The 15,413-nt window shown below is 43.8% G+C and overlaps 1 protein-coding gene across 17 annotated transcripts in view; it reads left to right on the top strand.

The window, feature by feature from the left end:
* Positions 1–15,413, top strand: part of LOC1275495 (dual 3',5'-cyclic-AMP and -GMP phosphodiesterase 11) — a 93,487-nt gene that overhangs the window by 57,545 nt on the left and 20,529 nt on the right. For 10 of the 17 annotated variants that reach the window (XM_061660529.1, XM_061660516.1, XM_061660528.1 and 7 more), the window contains 2 exons: positions 11,631–12,228; positions 15,107–15,338. In XM_061660529.1, the coding sequence (XP_061516513.1) occupies positions 11,669–12,228; positions 15,107–15,338 (792 nt within the window). In that variant the 5' untranslated portion in view covers positions 11,631–11,668. Of the gene's footprint in view, positions 1–7,623; positions 8,277–11,630; positions 12,229–15,106; positions 15,339–15,413 lie in introns of all 17 variants that reach the window. The other 7 variants (XM_061660527.1, XM_061660532.1, XM_061660525.1 and 4 more) reach the window with 1 other exon arrangement.

Below are 15,413 nucleotides of genomic sequence, written 5' to 3'. Positions count from 1 at the left end.
TTCAGCTGATTCTTCATTTCTTCATTATTACTAAAAATCATTAAATCGTCCACATAAATGGCTACAAACAGCATATTTCCATTGCCATTATAGAAATATAAACATGGATCATACTTCGATTGTTCCAAACCCAGTTGTTTCAGTGCTGCATCTAGCTTCGTATTCCAGACACGACTTGATTGTTTTAGTCCGTACAACGCTTTGTTCAATCGACATACCATGTTTTGCTTGCCAGGCTGCTCAAAACACGGTGGTTGCTCCATGTATATCTCCTCTTCCAAATCTCCTTGTAGAAAAGCAGTTATCGCATCCATCTGATCCACCAAGAGATTATTTCTGGCTGCTAGTGCAAATAAATATCTCAGGGAACTATGACGAACTACGGGTGAATATGTTTCGTTATAATCTACCCCCTTTCGCTGAGAATATCCCTTTATCACCAAGCGCGCCTTGTAGCGGTTGACTTTTCCAGCCGCATCGTGTTTTGTTTTAAACACCCATTTACATTTGATTGCTTTCCTACCTTCTGGAAGAGTTGTCAATCTCCATGTGCTGTTGTCAATCAACGCTTGATATTCTTCTTGCATCGCTACTTTCCAACGTTCTGAATCGCTACGCGACATTGCATCCTGGTGTGTGATTGGATCCTCGCTTGAATTGTTGCTCATGATCTTTGAACTGGTAACATTGCTGAAAAGACCAGAGCCATGTGGGATTATAGAATCATTATACCTCTCTGGGACTTTACGCGTCCGACTGCTTCGCCTCAGGATTTGCGATTGAGTTGGTATAACGAGAGGTTCGCTGTTCACAGCTGCATCATTATCGACCACTGTTTCGTCAAATTCGTTAGTAGTTCCATCGGTATCTTCAGAAGTTTCATTGTTCGCGTCCGTGAAGTATTCGCTGTCGCTGTCCTCGTCCTCATTTTCACTCAAAACTGCCTCCATTTGTGATGTAGCGTTCGGTGAAAGAGAAACTGTCTCTTCATGTTCAAGGAGAATCATATGCCTTCTGCTTGATTTTTCTTGGATAGGAACAGCAACACCTTCATTAATGAAATTTACTTCACGACTGACTGTTACTTTCTTCGATCTGATGTTATACAATCTATACCCTTTGGTAAACTCATCGAAACCGGTCAGAATGCACTCTTCTGATTTAGCGTCCCACTTCTTGCGATATTGCTTCGGAATAAATTTCATCGCTCTAGTACCAAAGATCCGAATATGGGACAAATTAGGTTTCTTACCAGACCACGCTTCCTGCGGAGTAGCATTATGGCCTTTGGTTGGAGAACGATTCAGAAGGTACACAGCAGCAGCCACAGCTTCCGCCCAAAAACTTTTAGAAAGTTTCGCCATGTGTAACATACACCTTGCACGCTCCACAATCGACCTATTCGCTCGTTCGGCCATGCCATTCTGTTCCGGAGTGTATGCGTTGGATGTTTGATGAACAATGCCGTGCTTCTTTAAGTAGTTTGTGAACCCTGTGTTGACATATTCTTTTCCATTGTCTGTTCTGAGTACCTTCAATTTTCGTCCAGATTGCCGTTCTACCATCTTGTGAAAATCCTGGAAAATTTTGTTTACCTCAGCTTCCGACTTGGATTTCAAGAAATATGTCCACATCCGGCGTGATTTGTCATCCACAAATACAATATAATATCGGCTTCCTCCTAGAGATTTGACTTCCATCGGCCCGCAAATGTCAGAATGAACCAATTCGAGTATTTCAGCCGCCCGCGATCCTATCTTGCTAAAAGGATGACGGCTATGTTTGCCCATTGGACATTCTTTGCAATCGGCCATGGTATCTCCAACAATATTGACGCCAGTCACTATTCCATTTGCAAGGCTTCGGACACCGTTGATGTTAAGATGGCCCATCCTTTGATGCCATAGTTCCAAGCTCCCTGTTGAAGAAACTGTCAACGCGGTTTTCTCACCTTCTTTACGTTCGTCAAGCTTGAACAGATCGTTGTCATGGCTACCAGTAGCAATGATATCGCCGTTTCGGTTAACCACTTCGCATCCTTCATTGGTGAACGTAACGGAGTAGCCTTTTTTCACAATTTGATTTACCGATAAAAGGTTCACGGATAGATTCGGGATTAGCTGCACGTCATCAACGGGAATTTCACCTTTTTGGCACGAAGGCTTCAAAACACAGGATCCCTTCGCGGTGATTTGCATGTTCTCCCCGTTGGCTGCTACCACAGTTCCACTAGATGTTTTCGCATACATCAAAAAATCGCTATTGTTCGTCATGTGGACACTTGCTCCGGAATCGAAATACCATTTTCCGTATTCCGACGATCCACACGTAGAAAGCACTACACAGAACGAATCGTTTCCCTTCGTGCTGTAGCAATCCTTCGCTATATGACCAAATTTCGAACATTTTCGACATTTCGGTCCCTTAGCTGTATTCGATTTTTTAGTTTGCTTACCAGCATTAACGTGCTTCGTCCTTGCCGCAAACGCAGGTTCAACTGATGTGGGAGGAACCTCTTGTAGAAGTTTCGTTTTAATGATGTCCCCAGTGATGACAATACCGGAGTTTTCAAGGGCCATGATCATTGGGCGATACTGTTCTGTTAATCCAGCCAGTAATAGATTTCCGACCCACTCCTCTGAAATCGGGAAACCAATTCCATTCAGTTGATGCGCCGTTGATACAATACGATTAACATAATCCGACATAGAATCGCATGATTCTAGATCTGTCTTGATTAATTTATGCAACAATCCGACTCGTCTTGTGAGGCCAGAGTCATCGAAAGCCTTTTCTAGTTTGGACCAAACTTCTTTCGCTGTTGTCGCTTCCTTCACGTGAACGTAGTTCACTGGTTCAAGAAGTAAGATGATTTTCGCTCGTGCCTTTCGATCCTTTGCTGTATCGACGGATTCGTAGCTTCCATCGTCGTTTTTCTTCGGCTTTACTGCACACCAGAGATCTTCAAGTTCCAGGAACGTTTGCACGGCAAACTTCCATGTTTCCCAATTTTCTCTCCCGATGAGTCGTTCTATGCCAGGAAGACTTGATGTTGAAATGCTACTACCTGCAGCGCTTGAGGATCCAGTGGAGTTCGGGTTCATCTTAAAACTTCTTCGGAATAACGGCGAAAAGATTCTGCTTCAATCACTGTACGCTTCTGGGTTCTGGGCCCATAACCTATTGGAAGTAGTGAAGTCAACCAGCTTGGTGTACGGTTAGAAACAGAATGAATTGTATTTCATACCAAAACTTATAACTACACAAATTCATAGGTTACTATGATTAAATTACTCATAACCCAAATACGGCTTACTATAATTCCAATAACTCAGACTCCAGATTCATTCTGATTCCGGCCAACTCCAGCCGATACCGACTACGGACGTTTCTTACTTCGGACGACTCCGGACGTCTCCGGATATCTCCGGCTCCGGACGACTCCAACTCCGAACGACATCGGACGACTCCATCTTCGAACGACTCTGACACCGGGATCTGGTCCCGATTTTTGCCGTAATCGAAATCGGACTTACAGTAACCGGAGTTGGATCGAAGTCCTGGGTGCGTTCCAGAGAGCACATCACTAGTTTGCTGCAATTGATGTAAACACTCCAAAGAAGACATGCTGGAATGGGTTGTAAAGCTCATATGAACACTCGCACATTAGAGTGAATTAGATTTTTTTTGCGTGCTGAATAAACGGAACATGGTAACGGAAATCACACGGGCTCTCGCATGTGAGAAGACCCGCATTCTTAATCTGTGTTAAATTATGTACCAAAACCTAGACAGTGTCTTTCCATATTATATTTAGTTCGAATTCTGTATTCTTTTTCGAGTACATGTGTATAGTTGTATTTCCCATTGTATTCTTTGTCTTCTTCTTAAATTTGCGTAAAGTCCTACGCTGACCTACCAGCCTATACAGGATTTCGAGACTTAATTCATTACCACATAGCCGAATAGTCAATCCTTGCTACGGGGAGACGGTTGATTCTAGATTTGACCCCATTACGGGCATGTTATTGGATCATACGAGTTGACGACTGTGCCACGAGACCACTCGAGACGTTTTTTTTTTAGTACAGTTGATGATTTTTGGAATTTAATCCATGCTACTACCAGGATTGTTGTTTACATTGTAACTATTTGGATAACATCATCTTGTTGAAGCGACCATCATTCTGAGATTACAAAAAAACTATTGTGGATGAAATCGTTTGATGCAAGGGTTACGAGCCGCACTGAGAGACAGCACAATCAGTTCAGCTCAATCATGGACAGCACAGTGGTGTTAAACGTTTCTTGCAGCTACAAAAAATCCATTTTCAAAATTGAATATCCTACGAGCAACTTTGTATTCGCCTCAATGTATGCAATAGCACCCTTCTTCCTAGCATGTGCAAAAAATTCTGCCCCTCAGCATGAAGCCATTACACACAGCAAAGCAACTGGCAACCTATTCACTACAGAGAGAAAAGAACTATCGCCCTTCGCTCCCTACATTCCACCTCGTGTTCTGGTACACATGTGAACATAGATCGCCCCCCTCCCCCACACTTCCCGTGAAAGCTCTCTTTGATCAGACAACGGCACGGGCCGACGCTTGAACTGTTCAAACAATTTAATCATCGGCAGATGAACGATCTTAGCTGTGTCATCAGCGCGATTGGATGAAATTGATTCCCCGCATCCCCCCCCCCCCTCCCGCTGATTCTCGCGGCGCGCTGATTAAGCGAGAAAGGCTTCGCCGAACGCGCCTGCCTTGGTTACAAGGCAGGAATGTTGCGCTAGAGCTTTTCCACGAATTACATATTCCATTCGCCCGTTCAGGCCGCTTCCCCCATCCACCCAACCCTCCCAGCGCGGTAGCGCGTCCTATTAATGCACACTGGACAAGGGTAACAATACAAAAAAAATAAAGGTCGTGAAGAAACTTAGCACCATACTGGCCAAACGGGGAAACAAGAAAAAGGCAGGAAGAAAAACAGACAGAGCAGCGTCGTCACCATGGAGCGACCACCCGCACGATGGATCGATGCTTCTCGTTTCCTACCCCACTTACCCCGGCCACTACTCCTACCTCCAACCCTCCTGGTGGTGGAATTTCACTTTCAAAACTCATTCGCCATCATTGCCGCGAACCACACAGTGTGCCGTTCTGTGGGCGGCAGGGTTAGCGTAAGGGCATGCCGAGCAGCGGCGTCTTCTTCGTTTCGCGGAAACGGACCGCATACTAATGAAACAAAGTGCGAGATCATCGCTACTGCATTGCAATAGTTGCAGATTGCTATACAGCGAACAAAAAAAAAAGCTGTAATGTTTCCGAGTCATTCGTGCCCACTTCCCGCTCCTTCGGGGGTCGGCTGTACCACGTCCATCACCATCACCCACATTAATGGTCTCGCTGTGCGGGTCGTTCTTCGTTTTATTCTTGTCGTTTAAATTTCATCGAACCAAGCTACCACTCGCTTTGGCAGCTTGGCACTTGGCACCCGACGCCCTCGCCTCCCTGCCATCCCACCCCGGCATCCCGACAAGTTTCATAATTTATCTTCACAATCACACTTTTTGGGCTGGGAGAGTACACCCATCATAAATAGAAAATTTAAGTACCGAGCACGCGAACACGATCGAACCGTTTGCCGTTTGCCATTAAGGCGGTTAACGTAATGTTTGACTGTTTGACAATTCCAATCGGCCAATCGCTAGTGGGGTGCCGCTGCGCGCGCGCCCCGTACATGGTGCGCCGAACATGGGCCACCAGGCGTCTCCATTAGGGTTGTCCATTAAAGGAGGAAATGCATCGCGTGCCGGTTGACTATCAATTGGTGGTTTCGTACAAAGTGCTCCCTCGGCTGGGCTGTCGTGCCGGACAGTGAAAAATGCATTGGTCATCGGTGTTTGTGCGGTCACCTTTTCTGCGGCTAGTGGCGCAAATGGTGCGAATGTTAGTATTACAACGGAATGATTAAGCAAGAAAACTGTTGTTCACACCATCCGCATCCATCGTGCGTTTTGCTGGAGAAAGGGGGTGGAATTGTTTGCGCCCGAACGGCAGAAAGCGGGGTAGCATTTTTGAGTGACAGCAATTAATGTTTTCACTTGCAATGCAATTAATGTCTTGTCAGTGTATTACAGGCGTTCGGCACGAACGCAAAGTTTGACGTACTATTTGGGCATGGGTCGTTATTATTGTTTGGTTTGTAATTTGTGTACCATTCAAGACAGTTTTATATAGTTTTGCAAAGGCACACTGTTACAGCATTCAAGGGGTTTATGAAATAAGCATTTGAATGGTTGCATAATTGAAATAATATATGGGATATATGAGCATGTTCACAATGGACGGCCGTACTATGGTTATGTTGTTCCGATTCAGAGAACGCTTGTCCTGATCATACTTTGGACAACCTAAGAACTCTTTATAAAGGCCCGACCATCATCGTTAAATCAACTTTTTTATACACAGCACACTTACAGAAAGAAAATTTTGGAAATGGCTAACGAATATCCAACATTTCCCTGCCAATATGGAAGCCAATATGAATTGTTTTAATAGAGCTTGGAGCGTATGTGTAACTTTTTTCCTATTTAATATTCCTATTAAAAAATACTTCATACCATCGGTGCGAATGTCGAACAATAGCTAATAAGAATTCAATATTTTTATTTAAAAAAAAGTATTTTTCGATACCAATGCAATCAAACAAGCTAATTAAATATTGATAAAATTCAAAAACAGCATACAAACAATTAAAAATATTTCAATATTTTCAAGAAACACATGGAGCTGTCAAATTAATAGGAATCACGTCAAATTTCCAATTTGTACCTATTCGTATCGTTACAAATCAAATTTATATGCAAAAAAGGATTTATTCTTAGCAAGGTTCTACTCCTACTTGGCGTAACGGCCTACGCGGACATTCCGACCTATAATGGAGACTTTCGAGACTTATTAAATACCAGACAAATTAAATTTAATACGAATAGTCCTTGCTACAGAGAAAAGGTTCATTCTAGACTTCAACCCACGACAGCCATGTTGTTAAGACGTGCGTGTTGACGACTGTACCACGGGACCGCCCTTAGCAAGGTTCATGAGGTGGAGAAATACATATTTTCTACTGAAAACTATAGTAATATGGCACCCTTAATCGTCTTTAACCGATTAATTACAATATTGATTGTTTTAGGAATTTGTAAAAAAAAATCGTATTGGACGCGACTTGTTTCAATGCCTTCAATGTGCTATAATTATGGGTTTCTGCAATATTAAACTAATTCTGCTTACTTGACATGTTGGTTCGCGTTGTCAAATGTCACCAATAATTCATGTCAAATCACATATCATATAAATACAGCTCAACTATGTACTTATGCCTTCCCTCGGTAATATACTGTCCAACACAAGCAAAACCGTGCAACTTTGTCCTATTCAGGACCCCTGGGATGTGAACATTAGCCATTTGCTGTAACTGTCACGCTAGCACCACCAGCGCCGGGTTCGAAACTTCGAAACGAGAGCATAACTCTAGTGCCAGCCCCAGCAGTAGTTATTTGACTATTTATTTTCTCCTTCCCTCCTAATGAACACCCTTCTCCTTCGTTCGGTAGCAAAAGTTAAATTGAGCTCGCGTAATACCACGAACTAATACTCTAATAACCGGAGTGATTGCAAGTGGCAAAAGTGGAAAAAAAGTGAATTCAGGAGAACAAACAAAAAAACCGGTGAAAGTAGGAAAAACTCTTACACAGACACTCATACAGCGAGACAGGTGTGTGAAGTACGTCATCCCGATCGACGCTCCGCCCCGGTTTTGTCTGCTCGTTTGCGCGTTCCATGACAGTGCGTCGAATGTGCGGGTAAAATGATGTGGCACTGCTTCCGCACCGCACCGAACACTGCTAGCGAACAGCGCGAATGTGGAAGTAGTAGTGGTGGTAGTAGCAGCAGCAGCACCAGCATCAGCAGCATTAGTAGTGGTGCCAGTAGTGGTTGTGGTCGTTCGGTTACTGCCCAGCTACCCGTAGGCCGTCGCCGGTGGCGCTGTCGTCGGTCCGGTACGAACCAGTGGCAACGGCACCGGACAACACCACCACCCCCATCCGGTATCGGGGCGTCCGGCCCGAGTAGTGAGTGCGTTTATTGGAAAATAGTGCCGGAAACGGAGCCAGCTTCCTGCCAGCGACGTAACAGGGGGCCCTGATGGGCCAGGGCACTAGCATGTGTCGTTTCAATGGTTGTCGTTACAAGCGAAACAAGCAAGGTAATTTCCGCTAATCTTAAACGCCATTCTCCGTTCCGGCTACATACATACACATACAGCTTGGTTTGCTGCCGTCTGTGCGGACCATTTCCGTTTCCGTTTTTTTCCCCCGAAAGGGGTTGGATTTGGAGTAGAAACAGCATCTTCTTCGTGTCAGTCGGGGTCTGTGCATGCTGTGTGAAATCTGTAAAGCAGGAAACTTCCAACTCCCCCCGGGTCGTACGGGTTGGCTTTTCTTTCTACAGAGTGCAGCGTGGTTCGTGCAGTGGATCCTTCCTCACCAAAATAACACGGCTAAGGGATGAGAGTTGGCTCGGTGTTGCTGCTGGCCATCGGGATAATAAATTACACTTTACCGGTTTTGCGAGCCTTTGTGTTCGGCGTTCAATTCTCGGGAAGCTGTGTGCACGCTTCGGATACAATACGATCATATTTCCTTATTTTGGGGCGGTTGAACAAAAAAAAAAAGGGGAAAACAACGCAAAGGGAAAACAATAGCTCCATTGAGCCGCAAACATTTCTCGCAACTAAGCGATACTTTATCGGTATGACTAAATTTGATCCTTGCAAAATCATTTCGGCCACGTTCTCGCGTTGCTATCGGTAGAGCGGAATTGGTGAAACAGGGAATCCCTTGCTCACCTCGTCCGAATTCATTTTGACTATTCACCTGAATCACGTGCACAATGGGGGGACGGGGGGACGGTCAGGGTTGTGCAAACAAAGCCGAAGAGTTTGGTGCGCTGGGCTCTCCATATCGATTTAACCGGTACCGGGCGTTCCGCACTACCTTGGATACCTGCGAGAAATTCGAGCTTTGAAAGTGAATACGCTTCCACCGAGACACACTCTCTGGCTAATGTGTCTGTGTGTGTGTGCATTTCGATTGATCTTTGCCAAACTGTTTTCGCAACCTACCTACGATCTCCATCGCCCCCCTTCCAAGACTGCTGCTCCCTCGGTACCAGGGGATTGGAAATGTTCTCGCCACGAAACACGAAACATTATGCTGGACAACATTTCCGTTGTTTCAGAGCTTCTCGGGTGTGCGAAGGGAACGGTGAAGGAGAAGGGTATCATGTTTTTCTGCGGCGGCTCAAAACGGTGAAACTTTTGTTGTCTCAGATGATAAGACATTGCACACTTTCCCAAGCTCTTGCTACCAGCAGGGCGCGAGGGCTGTTGGCTGTTCTGCTGGCGTAGGAGACAGATATTATTTTACTGCACGCTTGAGATCAACTTTCTCCTCCAAGAGAATTTAAACTTGCTAGTACTTTTGTGAAGCAAATGAAGATTAGGATCAGCAAGTTTTCGGTGGAAAAATGTATTAAATTGCCTTTAAGAAATGAATGTACATTCTTTGAAATCAAATGTGACGTAAAGGACCTTTTCCCACGGTTCCTTTTTACGACAATCGTATAAGAATATATTTACTTGTTGTTTTATTTATCAGATTTTTGATCTACCTGAATGCTTCAGTAATGCTTAAAACACAAAAATACTAACTCAATTCATAAAAATAAAGACCAAACGCTAAGGACATTTAATTGTCAAATGAATAGATAACAAATAACAAAACTATAAATAACAAATTAACATTGCAATCGTCAGTGGATATTACTGTAATAGTGACTGTTTCACATTTCAATATTGTTTTATAAATTTTAAAGAATTTTCAAAATATCCTTCATGCATATTTATTTGTTGTCTGTATTCGTGTAAAGGTTTCCACAAAAAGCCATGCAATGGTTTTGAATATATGATAAAGCAATCAAAAACACTCTTTGATTTTTTTTTTGAATATTTTATTGTGAGTACATGTTGAGTATGATGTGACATTTCTAGATACAGTATTTTGCTATAGGGACATAACATAACACATAAAAGACTAAAATAAACTCATACATTTTAAAGTACGTGTAGTTCTAAAATTCATGCATCGTTATAAATCCAGCCAATCATATAGAATCGGAAAAAGGAGAAAAAGAGTTGAGCTACTCGCTCTTCTTAAAAAAAAGCTGTTTTTCATTTCTGGAAGTGATTGTTCTGATATCGGACACACTGACCTAGAAAGTGTTTGGAGAGCAATGCGTATACAGATTGTCCCTGAGATATGATATTAATGCGGACCGAGAACAAACCGAACCAATATCTCGAATTTCCGAGAAAGTCAATTAAAGTGCAATTTTGCTTGAAGTACAAGGATTTTTACCACTTAATTTATTATTGTATTTAATTCAGACTGAACATAACAATTTTATACCATCTTGAAAGATTTATAAATTCCGACGAATAGGGAAAGTATTTTGCATTTGACAACTGATGTTACAAATCAGTTCAATTTGATCAAAGATTTGTTCAATTTAGAAAACCTCGTAGCTCTGAATCCTCGTACAAGATTAACAAGATGAATATCGGGGACTACCTGTATATTAATACAGGGTTTCCCACCACTTATTGGTTGGTTCCCATCATGTTTTGGTTGGTTCCCATGTTTTTTTGGTGCGTTCCCACGATTTTTCGGCCGTTTCTCAGATTTTTTTGGTCCAATTGTATTGATATGCAATCGGAAAATACCAATAAATTATGGGAACGAACCAAAAATCTATGGGATACGATCAAAACATGTTGGAATTGCACCAAAAAATCATGGGAACTGACCAATAAATCGTGGGAAACACTATAATACATCTTAAAAATATAAATAACAGTCAATAAATAGTCCTAGACAGCCGATATATGATGCCAATATATGAACAATATAAAAATATTAATATATAAAATATCAACACTAATTGAAACCGACATAAAATAAGTTTATGGTTTAAAATTTGTAACGGAAGCGGATCATTAAATGTAAATTACATAAACAGCCACAATATTTACATAAACAAATATTGATGCATTATACGTCGTGTTACTACAGCTACCTTGCCAGACAATGCAAAAAATGATTTACATACTTCCTAATAACTCTACCAAGATTTGCTCTCCGTCTGCTAACAGAGGCTGTGCGTGTCAAACACCCACAACAACAACAGCAAAATCACATTTATCATCCGCATAACACTCGAACGGACGCATTCAATGCGATATGTACCCAGACGATCCGCTTATCTTTCCCTCCCCCTCCTCCACAGTGAAAGGGCTACAGCTCCCCTACACCTCCCGAGCCTGCGAGGGGCTGCTCGTCTACCGGTCTCCCGAAATCGCTTAATCAAGTTAAATAATTCGTACACCGCTGTTGTTCGCCACCCATGCGACATGAGATTTTCTTTCCGCTCACCCACACACACACGTTTCTTATTTTTCTTTTTCTCACTCTCTCTTTCTCTCTGTGTGTGTATTTCGCAGGACTGCACTTGCGCAGCATAGAGGAGCCCCAGAGCAGAATGCCCACCGAGCAGGGGGGCACAGTGGGGCTCGATGCTACGTTGGGCTCTCGTGCTGGTGTCCCCCTGCCGCTACAGCTACCACCACACAGCAACCTTCACCATCACCACCCGCACCACAACCACCACAGCCACCATCATGCAAATAGCAGCAGCAGCAGCGGCAGCAACAGCGGCAGTAGCGGTAGCCATCATCCTCCCCCCAACAGCCATCACCATCACCATCACCATCATCACCATCACCAGCAGACAGGGGCGCTGGGTTGCGGCGGCTGCACGGGAGGTCCAACCCAAGGCGCTCAAGGATCGGCAGGTGGAGCCATCGGTGGTGGTGGCGGATACGATGCCGAGTTTGCCCGCATGGAGTCGTGGCTGGACGAGAACCCGGAGTTCATGCAGGATTACTTCATCCGCAAGGCGACGCGCAACATGGTGGACGGGTGGCTCGTTTCGCACGCCACACCGGTGACCACGGCGGCCAACAGTGTGGACTCGCCGACGCACGGCACCAATCAGCCGAGCTCGTCACGCGGCGGTTCCGGCGCGACAACACCCGTCAGGTAGGCGCACTCGGGCTCCTCCGTTCGTTGTCCCTTCCCACACCAAATTCGTTATCATCATGTGCCCTTCCCGCACGGAAGGGCAAGTGCCACAGCAGTCGCACACAGTCCGGTGTGGTGTCGCATGTGTTTATCAAACTCGTTACGCGCGCCCTAACCCTGACCTCCAGTAGGGCATAAAATAGGGCCACACTGCTGATATCTCTGGTGCAGGCCGGGGTGGTAGACACACGCACACACACACACACTTACACTCACAGGTGTGTAACTTCGCGATCCCATGCCGGCTATTTCCCATGAATATTCATTGGCCACAATCCTCGCGCTGGGGAGCCTCGGCTAGCGGCGAAAGCTTACTGGCCGGCTACAACAACAAAAAAACGGGAATGTAAAGAAAGCAACGCACAGCGCGCACCATACATCGTATCGTTGTGGCGGGGTGTGGTGTGCTATATGTACCGCAGCAAAGGGCAACACCGCATGGTCTGCGTGTAACAGCTCATTGATGGTACAGAATAGATACTAAATGGTATACTTTGCTCGAACACCAGGTCCACCAGTCCGAGAGCTTCCGAGACTGAACTTTTTGGGGTAACTGAATTATGCTGCTGATCTTCTTGCTACCATCACAGCCAACTCAAATCATTTGCCGCAGGTAGATTACCGGTGGATTCAGGGTTTGGATTTTCGTGTACGATTTTGTTTCAGTCTGATTTTTATGACATTGACAGTGACATTTTGCAGCACTGGTTGTGCCAAAGAAGAAGAAGATATATCAGCCAGCCTAAGAACGTGGCACACAGCATTAAAATTGAGAAACTAAATAAAGTTTTCTTCAAATAGTTTTATAAAAATTTAACAAACCAGGTCGAATAGATTTTGAACAAGAAAATCATTAAAATTTAATTTCAGTTCTATTTTACATTTTCTTACGTTTATACCACCCTTCATCACAAATTAACACTTTTTGTAAAGCGTTTTGCATAATGTAGGGCGCAAATTTCTCGATATTGGAAATAAGAGGATTTGTTTACCTTTGTTTTATTTTTACAAACTCACGCTGTGCAAATAAAAAACTTTGTTTGGCCCCTGGACCATTTTTTGTACGATGTTGCATTAGCCAAATCCCGTACCGAAATGAGAGGATAACATTTTATTTACGACTTTAATAAATGCGACTATGGTTGTTCGCTACAAAGAAGATGTGTAAATTGAAAGTAAAGAAAATGTTCTCCTGCATTGCCAAGAATAATCCTTTTGCGGCTCCCTTCATCCTTACCCGTTTTCATTACTTGGAAACAAATTGAAGCCTGAATCGATATAATAAGCTCCTTTTGTTTGTTATTGCTCATCAAAAAGCTAAACATTATCTTCAAATTATGAAAGTCGTACGCCGCACAAGTACATTAACTAAGCAGAAAAGCAAACAGAAATTACGTCAAACTCTTACCGACTCCTGCACGAACCATCCACAGTACCAACGCTTGACCGTACTGACCTAAAATATGCTAATTAATTGAAACCCGTCCAATACACATCAATTGCGATAGCTTCACTAATAAACCATCTATGGCTACCTCGCTGCAGAAGAGTCTGATACCTCTATCGCTTTTGACGCTCGGGCTAGTTCTCGCTCGCACATTCGTGTAGTACCCATCCTGGGGACACTCCAATTACTCTCGATCGGGATCATTTTATTTCCGGCCTAACGACGCCTTTGCAATCGTCTGCCCGGTTCGTGCAACGTGGCGATAAAATGATGTTTGGTGTAGCACCTGCACCACCGTGGCCACCACAATTGCTTACCCAAACGAGTTGCACGTTCCGGGCGGTTTGTACCGTGCAACATTTATTGACCGATGAACCCACAAACCAACGGAGCACGGTGATGTGACCACCTGCCACAACCAAATCGACCACAATCGATGCGCTTTCACCTTCAATAAAGGTTAATTGAAATCGTTGGGTTCGTTTTTTTCCCTTTTGCTCCGCTTTTTGTGTGTAGTTGTGTACGAAATTCTGCCACATTTTTTGTTGTTGTGAATTTCCCTTCGGTATTGGCTAAGCTCCAATAGGCCAATTACGCCTACAGCAGACTATGTGCGCTGGATGCAACAAAAACTTGCATGGTGGTAACCCTTTTGTAGAGTGTTTTGGATCTGGTTCAAAAATACCATTTCTACTGGAAGGGATACAACAACAACAAAAAAACAGTCGAGCACACTGTCTCGAAACCGTGCTAAATAGAGAATCATGGGAAACAGGTATAGCACGATCGATCGAGCTTTATGTCGTATTTTTTCTGCTTACAGCGCAAAACCAATAAACTTTTCACATCCTTTGATGTTGATGTACAACGTGGGATTGTGGCGAAACAAGCTCTATATTTTTTCAACTCAATTCTTTTTTCTACCTGTTCTGAGCTTTGACAAAATTGACTGAATGGAAATTGTATTAGCAATGTACTCGGATTGCCGACAACGGCAGAACAGAACAGAATGAATTTAATTACAGAAAAATGCAGCTACACAACCTTTGTAGTGAGGTGCTTGTTAAATGCTAATGTACGATGAGCAAAAAGCAATAAAAAAGAGTGAATGACACGACACGATGATGGCTGATGTTAAACGGATTGATGAGGATCGGAGCAATAGTATTAAAAGCATCAATTTTGTCAGCAGTCATTTCATACCCTTTTTTGTGTCCTTTGTGGATGGCTTGCGTGCTTAAATTCTATTTAAATAAATGGATATGAAGTGATTTAATTTTTCAATTAGCTTCGTAACTTGCTCCATTCGTACGGCTTGTAGGAATAATCGAAAAAAACAATCTCAGTACAGCCGTTTAATTGCATTTTGATATCCTTTTTTGCTTGCAGGAAAATATCTGCCCACGAGTTCGAACGAGGCGGCCTGTTAAAACCGATCGTGAACACCATTGACGGCACACCGACCTTCCTGAGCATCAGCCCACAGAACGAGTCGTCCGCGTCCGGCAGCACCCAGTGCTGCCCGAACGGTGTCACGTACTGTGGGGCCAACCTGCGACCGCTCCGCCTGTCCCGCAACGAGCTGAAGCAGCTCGACGAGCGGGAGCTTATATTCGAGCTGGTAAGTGCAACACAAAAAAGAAAAAAACCCCATCACACAACGAGGCGCCGCTCGACTACGACAAGTAAAACACTT

This window comes from Anopheles gambiae, chromosome 3 (assembly GCF_943734735.2).
Source record: "Anopheles gambiae chromosome 3, idAnoGambNW_F1_1, whole genome shotgun sequence".
Taxonomy (NCBI): Eukaryota; Metazoa; Arthropoda; class Insecta; order Diptera; family Culicidae; genus Anopheles; species Anopheles gambiae.
Note: the sequence above shows the minus strand (reverse complement) of the source record. Positions and strands in the feature narration are given on the sequence as shown.